Source organism: Cricetulus griseus, chromosome 7 (genome assembly GCF_003668045.3).
Source record: "Cricetulus griseus strain 17A/GY chromosome 7, alternate assembly CriGri-PICRH-1.0, whole genome shotgun sequence".
NCBI classification, from domain to species: domain Eukaryota; kingdom Metazoa; phylum Chordata; class Mammalia; order Rodentia; family Cricetidae; genus Cricetulus; species Cricetulus griseus.
The window spans coordinates 9,612,001-9,621,689 of record NC_048600.1 but is presented as its reverse complement, the minus strand read 5'-3'; the positions used below and the strand labels follow the sequence as shown (position 1 = coordinate 9,621,689).

The 9,689-nt window shown below is 44.3% G+C and overlaps 1 protein-coding gene across 1 annotated transcript in view; it reads right to left on the bottom strand.

The window, feature by feature from the left end:
* Nucleotides 1-558: 558 nt before the first annotated feature.
* The window catches only part of Srd5a2 (steroid 5 alpha-reductase 2), a 45,652-nt gene continuing 36,521 nt past the window's right edge, over nucleotides 559-9,689 (bottom strand). The window contains exons 3-5 of the mRNA XM_027426100.2: nucleotides 8,210-8,311; nucleotides 5,235-5,385; nucleotides 559-1,168 (exon numbers count right to left, since the gene is read on the bottom strand). Of these exons, the coding sequence (XP_027281901.1) occupies nucleotides 1,102-1,168; nucleotides 5,235-5,385; nucleotides 8,210-8,311 (320 nt within the window). The 3' untranslated portion in view covers nucleotides 559-1,101. The remainder of the gene's footprint in view (nucleotides 1,169-5,234; nucleotides 5,386-8,209; nucleotides 8,312-9,689) is intronic.

Below are 9,689 nucleotides of genomic sequence, written 5' to 3'. Positions count from 1 at the left end.
CCCGAGTGCTGGGATTAAAGACGTGCGCCACCAATGCCTGGTGACTAAGATACTTTTATACATTTGGACTTGGGTCAGAGCAGGAAGTTTGACACCTGATCGTTCCTGGGGACCATATGCCCATCGTCAATCCCTTTCCTTCAGTCTGCCTCTTGTAAATGTTCGTAATTTAAGTGCAGATAAGTACAAAGTAATTTAGGTGTGCTCTGAGTCTATGGCACTTAAAAATGTAAATCCCTGACACTCTGTGGGCATACAAAAGGTATGCTTTTAATTACCTCTTTAAGCACTGCCCTCTTCAGCCCAGACATTCTTTTGTGGGTGGTTGGCTAGTTGGTTGGTTGGTTTTCTTCAAAAGCAGCATACAAAGTAGTGGATTTCACTGTGGCATTTTCATACACACTTTATTTTTCCCTTCTCCCCTGTTCTCCTACATTTATCCTGCTGGGCCCCTTCCTCCTACGGCAGCCTCTTTCTGATTTCATGCCACACATACCCTATTCCAGCCCTTCTCCTCCAGAGACCTCTTTTTCCTTTCTCATGCTCTCCTTCCTAATTTAACACACACATATAAACAGATACATATATACATATAAATTAAAACTTTAGGATCTGCATATGAGAAAAACATGCAGTATTTATCTGAGTCAGGTTATGTTGCTTAATATAATAATTTCCAGTTCCACCCACTTGCCTGCAAATGTTATGACTTCATTTTTCATTATGTCAGCCAAAGGGTTTTGACTGAAGAACTTCCCACAGTTGATACAGAATACGAGAAAGTCACATGTCTTCAGATCTTACAATAGGAAATAAACACCCATGGGAAATGAAGAAGCTTCTAGAAGGAGAAAATGTCTCCATGGAGGGGCCTCTGTGACGCTCCAACAGGAAGTTAGGTTAGAGCTCACTGGGCAGCCAGGAGTAAAGGTTAAGAAGGCATGACTCAGCATGCCTCGGGCAACCAGAATAACAAGAGATCTATTATCACACACCATCATATGTACACATGTGATCAAGACAGCTCAATTATAGTTTACAGTTGATAGTCTCAGCAGCTGGGAGTTTTCCCGTAGCTTTGCTCCTTAAAATTGGGGTTCTTTAAAAGATGAATGGAATAAGGGCTCTCCTAGATTTGGGGTAATCCTTAAACATCTTGAGGTAGAACCTACAAAGACAAGAAAGGAAGGAATAATTATAAGTGTGATGGAGAAGTGGCCAACAGTTGAGTTTGCACAAGTCAACCCAGTTTTTTACCACCTGACCATTCCTGGGAACCATGTGCCCATCATTGACCCCTCTCTACGGTCTGTCTTCTGTAAACATTGGTAATTTATGTGCAGATAAATACAAAGTAATATCCGTAGGGTGGTAGTGATGGAAATTGTTAAGGTGTGGTATTGTTATGCCACATATATGTCACCAGACTTTTTTGATACACAAAGGGAAGTACTCATTTGGGCTCACATTGCTAAAAAACTACAGGAAGCTAGGGCCTCCCAAAAATTTGGGGCAAATGGTGAAATAGTGGTAAGTAATGGGGGTACCCAACTACTGTCTGATTGGACCTGAGGCCTACTCCACGGGTGGAAATCCACATCTGGGACTAAAAACCTGGACAAAAGCCCATGGCTGGGGAAGTCATGGGCCCTGCTGGGGAAGCTACTGCAACTATTTTGCTAAATGGAAAAGACATTCCCATCAAAGTGCTGTCCCAATAATTATGTTTATATCCATAGATCACTGCTGCCGTGCTACTGTCGGCTTCGCTTCTTTGTGCAGTGGGCAGCAGTAACTAAGTCAGAGCGCTGAGAATGAAGAACTGCTGCATGCTCGGCCATGAAATGAACTTCTAGATCTCTCTCTCCCAGCTCAAGGAGCATCACAGAAGATGGGGCAGGAAGAGTATGAGAGCTGAGAGAAGGAGTGAAATGAAGTAGAACACTGTAGAATATGGCATCACCATTGTGCTTCCAATCCTACAGCCATTGAGACCTGCACAAGACTGAGCCTGCCAATATCCTGTCATGGTCCCCTCTCCCTAGGACATACAGGTTGATCATCACAGCTAGTAGGAAGGAGTTCACAGGCCTGGCCTCTCCCTGAGGGTCCATAGGCAGTTAAGAGTTACTGGGGAATACAATCTTATTTTGGAACTATGGTCATTGCAGATATAATCAATTAAAATAGCACATACCAGTGCAGGGTGGACCCTTAATCCCACAGACCTGAAAAGAGACAAGAAGACACAGGGGATGGCAGAGAGGTATAAGGCATCTGCCCCAGCCACGGAAAACCAAGACCAATTGTCTCCGCCAGAACGGAATAAAAGCAAGGAAGGCTTCTTCCCCCAAGCCATTCCAGAGAGCATGGCCCTGCCTATACCTTAGGGCCAAATGTATGATCTCCAGAACTCCAGAGAGAAAGATTTCCCTTGTCTAAGCCCATGTAGCTGAGGGTCATTTCCTATGACAGTCTTTATGAAAAGCCTCTGCCCTGTGTGACCAAGTTGTCCTCTTAACTATTTGAAACTAATGGCCCTTGAGGCACAATAAAGACAAAATACACTCTGCTAAAGTGCTGTGGGTTTAAACTGGAAAATCAAAAAATAAATTAATTAATTAAAATGTGCCAGAGTGCCTGCTTTGGTTTGAAAAGCCCCTGTGTGCTCAGCCTCTCCTGACAATGCCTGCCCTTGCTTCCTGAGCCCCTTCACTGAACCCTCTTGGGCCCATTAAAAGAGACATCCCTGGCCCTCCCTCCAAGAGGAATATAAACAGATGGCCTCAACTTAATGTTCATGTTCCATCAGCTGGAAACTTCTGATGCCATTCCTGACCAAAGACTCCGAGGTCTATGCTTTTCAAAGACCCTCCTATGCACCAGGCGAGGCCCTGACCTTGGCCGTTCTCTGACATCTCTCACGGGTAGCAGATCTCCTAAAGTGGGAGGGCTGTCACGGGCTCTCTCAAAGGCCATGAACCCCTGTACCCTGTCCCTTTCAATCCAGGAGGTGATAGGAATAGGTCATGGGGAAACTGCTGATTCAACTATTTCCAAACTGGTCTTGCTCTCCACTCAGAAGAAGGAAGCTTGTACCTCATTTAATTCTAAAAACTAGTAAAGAAATCATTAGCCAGGTGGAAACACCAAGGCAAGAACTTAAGGAGCTCTCAGCCCCGTTCTGTACTCCAGGTGTTCCTTCTTGGTTCTAGGCTTTCTCTCTCTACAAAAGCTACTTTAAGGTAAGCAGGTGAAGCACTACTTCCCAGTTACCTCTTTTATGCTACTCAACCCTTGCCTGGTGCGTTAAAGATGTGTTAGACCAACCTTCCAAAGGAACACCTTAAATGCCTGCAGTTCCGACATGTACCAGCAGATGGAGCACTCGGGGGCTCACCTGCTTACCTTAACTTTCCAAGAAACTTTGAGATGTGCGAGCACATCTCACATCTTGATGGAACACACATCAAGAAATAGGATGGAGCCAGGCGTTGGTGGCGCACGCTTTTAATCCCAGCACTCGGGAGGCAGAGGCAGGCGGACCTCTGTGAGTTCGAGGCCAGTCTGGTCTCCAGAGCGAGTGCCAGGATAGGCTCCAAAGCTACACAGAGAAACCCTGTCTCAAAAAAACAAAACAAAACAAAAAAAAAAAAAAAAAGAATTATCTGAAGTTTCTAGCCAAGTGGTAACCATCACCAGGCATAGAAGTTGGACCAACCAACTCACTGTGGGAAGTTACCTTTTATTTTGTTTTTATTATCACATGTTAAATATACATAATAATAGACTTCATTATGACATTTTCTTGGTTTTTTTGTTTTGGGGGGATTTTTTGTTTTTGTTTTTTTTTTTTTTTTGCTTTTTTTTTTTTTTTTAGGTTTTTTTTGAGACAGGCTTTCTCTGTATTGCTTTGGAGGTTGTCCTGGAACTCACTCTGTAAACCAGGATGGCCTCGAACTCACAGAAATCCACCTGCCTCTGCCTCCGAAGTGCTGGGATTAAAGGTGTGTGCCACCAACGCCCAGCTCATTAAGACATTGTCATACACAGATATAATGCACTTTGATCATTCGCTTCTATTACCCTCTCTTGTCCTCTCCCACTCCTGCTAATCCCCTTATTCTTCCCAACTATTTCCCTTCTATTTTCATGGTTTGTTTGTTTGTTTATGAGTCACTGAGTTTCATTAGGGTTGCTCATATGAACATGGGTACCTTACCACTGGCTACACCACTGAAGAAAATGTCTCTGTGTCTCTCCCAGTCATTAACTACATCCTCAGGGACAGAGGGTGGGAAACCCTCCTCAACAAGGCGGGCACAATAGCTACCCAACCGTCACTTCTCGTGTCTCTATCTACACAACCTTTCTTTTTTTTATTATTTACTGCAACCATTATCCAACTCAACTTCAGTTTCAGGAAAAGCTTTAAAAGTCAGAATTTAATCACACAAATTGATTATTGTATCAAATTTCCTTTCTGAAAACATTATCATGTGCTTGTAAATCTGACTCCATGTGCTAAAATCTTATTTGGAGAAGAATACTACTTGACTGCTACAACCTTGTGACACTATTGTCAGCTTGACTCGGAGGCAAGCCTCTGGCAACACCTGTGAAGGACTTTTTGTATGAAGGATAGCCTCAGAAAATGTCTGTGAAGGGTTGTTCTGATTAAATTCACTGTTATGTGAATCACGGGCTAGAGCATTCCCTGATGAGGGACTCTGAACTGTATAAAGTTTATACAGAGGTTCTCAACCTGCCAGTCATGACCCCTTTGGGGGTCACATATCAGATATCCTGCATATCAGATATTTACATTATAATTCATAACAGTACAAATTTACAATTCTGAAGAGGCAATGAAATAATTTTATGGCTGGGGGTCAGCACAACATGAGGAACTGTGTTAAAGGGTCACAGCGTTAGGAAGGTTGAGAATCACTGGTATAAAAGGAAAGGGCAAGCTGAGCGTAGCACACATGCATTCATTCATTTGCTGTCTGCTTTTTGACTATAAATGAATGCATGCAATGTGACCACCTGCTTGGAGTTCCCACCACCTTGACATCCTTGCACAGACACTGGAAGAGCTGGAAGAGTGAGACAAATATTAACCCTTTCTTTCTTAAGTTGCTTTCGCCAGGGCTTTTTAATCACAGTGACAGGAAACAAAACTGAGACACACCTCTGTTAAAAAAATAAATAAAATAAAATAAAAAGTTTACCTGTGGTGGTAAAAAGCTTGAACCCCAAGGAAGCAAAGTGAGAAAAATGCAAATGCAAAGGCTGGGAGGGACCAGGTAGCCAAGGCATAGCCCATCCATTCAATGATCTCGCCCAGGAAATTGGCTCCAGAGACATATGTAAACAAGCCACCTGTGTGCAGAGAACAAGAAAAACAATACTTAGAGCTGCAGTTCTGTGACACTGCATCCCTGTGTGTTGTTCCAAAACACACAAAGACGATGGGCAAAGGTAAATAGATGGGAGGCCCCTTCCCCAGCCAGAGTTTAGAAGAAGCCTCTTAGAAATACAAGAAAACAAAGCAACCACAACCCCTTGCCTAGGGAATGTTCCAGAACCCTGAGGAATGGCCCCATCCACTGATGGGCATTGTCCAGATTTCTTTACAACTGTTAGACCCCCAACTTTGAGCAAGACAAACAGGAGGAGTAGATGGGCTGCTTCTTGTCTTGTTCTATTTTAAAGGCCATGTTCAGGCCACTCCTTACCTTACCAAGCCTTTCCCTGGCAAGTCCCAAGGACAGTCGTTAGGGTACACACCAGTCACACAAAGAGAAACTACACACTACACTGAATTAAAAACTTAGCAGGTGTGAGAAGTGATTTGGTTCTTATTGACCCTGTGATCCTCCACTACCTGGCCCCCTGCACTAACACTGTTCATGTTGAAAGCAGAGAATATGCACCCTACTGGGGTTGAGAAGCTCTGCTGCCATTAAAGTGTTTCACTTCTAACCACCAGATATTTCCTCTGGCAGAGCTATCTGGAAATCAAGGCATTCTTACGATGTTAAATGTACCCACACTCAAGCTTTCTGAGCCATATTAAACTAAGAAAGTTGTGACCAAAACAGCTTTTCTGCTTCTGCAGCTACATGAAAATGTGCTTTTAAGTCGTTCTCCCTCACTCTCATAGCTCAGTTGGAAACTGACCCAGGCAATCTGGTTTTTAAGACCTGCCCCAGCTCATCATTACTTAATCATTAAGCCAAAGTTTTTAAGTGTTGCTATGGTAGGATGTGAACACTGTCCAGAGTCCTGCGTGAGAACTCTGTCCCCAGCTGGTGATACCAGTTCAGAAGGCTATGGAACCTTTTGGCCATGGGTCCATGCTGGTAGGTGGAAGGCTGTTAGGGATGGGTTAGAGGGGTATAGCTGGCCTGGTTCCTGCCCAAGTTCTCTGCTTTCTGGCTAGCTACGGAGATGTAAGCAAGTAACCCCATGTTCCTGCCACTAACAATAAGAGAGAGCCTAGCACGCAAGGTATCCTCACATACTCTACACTGACACTGTGAGATAACAGTGCTTCTGTCCAGTATTCTATCCCAGCTGTGAGAGAAATGACTGACACAAAGAGCAAGTCCCTTTGCTGTTGTTTTTCTTAAGGATGACACTGCATCATTGTCTTCTTGCCCGTGACACCCTGGACTTTGTGAGGGTCCAATTATGCATGAATGGTCTAGCTTAGATCCTTAGATACGAGGAATTAATAATGCTCACTCATGTAAATGTATTACTAATCACAATATCTTTGTCATTATTCATCAGTGGTTGTCAGTCTACACCATCATATCATAATCCAGGACATTTTTACTGCAAACGAGGGCTCTGTTTACATTCCGGAACCACTGTCCACTTTTCACGTGTTGATCACCTGGACTGATTCATTGCTGAATTCTTATCTCATTCCTAGTTTCTTGGCACCAGTTATACTGCAAGTTCTGTATCTTGATCTTTGAAGAGGCAGTTATGTGCTGCCCAGTGGCAAGTCACAAGTCAATAGCAGACTGCACACATGATGATAAGAGTCATTTAGACTCTAACAGACCTCAAGTATTCACCTCCTAATCACATCATAGCCATGGCAATGCAAGTACAGCACACTGCCCATCATTGGAAAGCTCAGGCCCAGGCATTACCATGCAAGCCTGAGGACCTGAGTTCAATCCCGGTCCCCACATAAAAGTGGCACATGCCTATGGTCCCAGTGCTGAGAAAGTAGAGACAGGAGGATTCTGGAGCTCCATGGCCAGACAGTCTAGCTGAATTGACGAGTGCCAGGTTCAGTGAGAGAAAAAAGTTAACCGTAAGACATTGTATGCTGCTCCCTGGAGACCTTCCAGGAGGCATGAAAGTAACATGATTGTGATCATAGGTAGGCCTAGGCTAGGACATGTTTGTCTCTTAGATTTTAGCAGAAAAAAAAAAGTTTTAAAAAAAATTCAAAATTTCAAAACAGGCTGTACTCTATAACCTAGGTATGCAGTAGATAGCCCCATCCAGGTTCTTGTAAGTACACTATAATGGTCATGTGACAATGGAATCCTCAGTTTCATTGCTAACACAGCAAGGCTCACATTCTGTGTAAATGGAAGACTTACATACTAGGCTGTAATCTATTTCCCCACTACTTATATCCAAGCCTAGTGCCCTCTGTCACCGTGAAGGTACTATGATCTTTCCCCTGGGGTAGGAAAGGGGTCTTTTCTGGGGCTCTCTCTCCCTCTCCCTCCCCCTCCCTCTCTCTCTCCCCCTCCCTCCCTCCTCTCTCTCTCTCTCTCTCTCTCTCTCTCTCTCTCTGTACACATGAGTGTACACCTTGAACTCATTATGTACTAAAAGAATGACCTTGAACTCCTGACTCCTGATCTTCCTGCCTCCCCTCCTAAGTGCTGGGATCATAGATCTGCCCTGCCATGCCTCGGTTAATTGTTGCTGGGGATGGAACCCATGGTTTCACACATACTAGGCAAGCACTCTACCAACTGAGTTCAGCCCTAGCTGTCTTGGAGCTTCCTTAGGTTCTGTGGAAGGGAAAAGGTGTGCAGGGGAGGACTGAAGCAAGCCAAGGTGTGTGTGTTTGCATAGCTGTGCTGTCACGAACCCTCCCCACTTGTTAGTCACTGGGACAGGCTCCAAGGAAGAATGGGACTGCGGGAGTCAGGGGAGGCATTACCTTGTGGAATCTTATAGATGACTTCTCCAGGCTTCCTGAGCTGGCGCAGCAGGTAGTCACTATGGATGTTGATTCCCATTCCCAAAATAAATAGGAAGACACCTTGGTGAAGAAGAGAGGAAGCATATCAAAAGATACGCTCTGCTTTGGTATTTTTCATACAAGATATGTTTTCTTTTTCTTTCTTAAAATAAAGGGAGGGGCAGTTAATTGCCAAATCTAAGCATGGCATTCAGATATTGTCTGAAGCTTCTGGGGAGGAGAGGTTGTCCTGTTCCTAGGGTAAAGTGTTAGCACTCACAGTGATATGAAATGGGCAGAGGTAGGAAGGGGGGCAAGTAGAAGGCAACAGAACAGCATTGTGTGTATTAAACAAACCCATGGAACAATCAGCGAGTAACAGGAAGCATGTGGCTCTCTCACAAATGACCAGCTGGCTGGCTCATTCACCAGCCGGTTCCACTCTCTTCTTTGTCATGACCCACCGTGAAGGCTGGAAGTCGACATATACATGCATGGAATTGTCAAAGAACCAACTTTACTCATAAAAAAGCGACTCCATATTCTTTGTAGTTAAATATAAATATTATGCTCATTAATGTTGTTGGGGGTAGTGGGAGAATTAAAAGCCTTCTGGGGGGCAGGTTGGAGTTCCCCCAGCAGAAGGAAATCATCTGGAGGTGTTAAGCTAAGGAGAACTAGAATGTCATTTCTGTTTAAAATTGTTGTAAAAGCAACATTCACGTTTGTAGAACACTAGGCATTAATTAGTGTTAACCGAACCAAATGACCCACTCCTATCACCCCAAATCACCACTGATCGACATCTTAGTGCACACACATCCTTCAATTTTCACCTGATCTGACACTTTCAGGCCCCATTCCAGTCCCCTCAGATGTCCAACACCCCAACAGCCAGGAGGAGGCCTGGTACATGCAGTACTAGGCCAGGCCAGGCCTGATCCAGCCTCCACAGCAGTTCAAGGACAGGGCCTGATCCCAAGCCTGCCCAAAAATAGAAAACTGTAGGCCTCACCAGCCTCTGACTAGCCCCAGCCACTTAGAAGGTACTAATGTGATTGCCACTTGCTTAAGCCAATCATATCTAAAATGACCTAACATTCTTAGACACTCCCCTCAGTAAGGCTTAAAAGAAGCCCCACCTCCTTCTTGGGGTGGTAGCCATCTTGCCTTTGTGTAGGATGGTCACCCCAGAATGCTTGAATAATTTTTTTTAAAAAAAGATTCTTTGCTTTTGTATTGGATCTGGTCTGCTGGTAGTCTTTGGGTGTCTGGACTCAGGGCACAACACTGGAGGTTCCACGGAAATCCCTCAAGTCCACCATGACTACCTCTCCATTGAGTCTTGCGGCACCAAATATCAGGTAACTTGCCTGGACATCTGGTTTCTATATATCTGTATCTGGTTTCTCTGTCTGTTGGAGCTCCATCTGTAATCTGTAAAGCCCACTTAAGACCT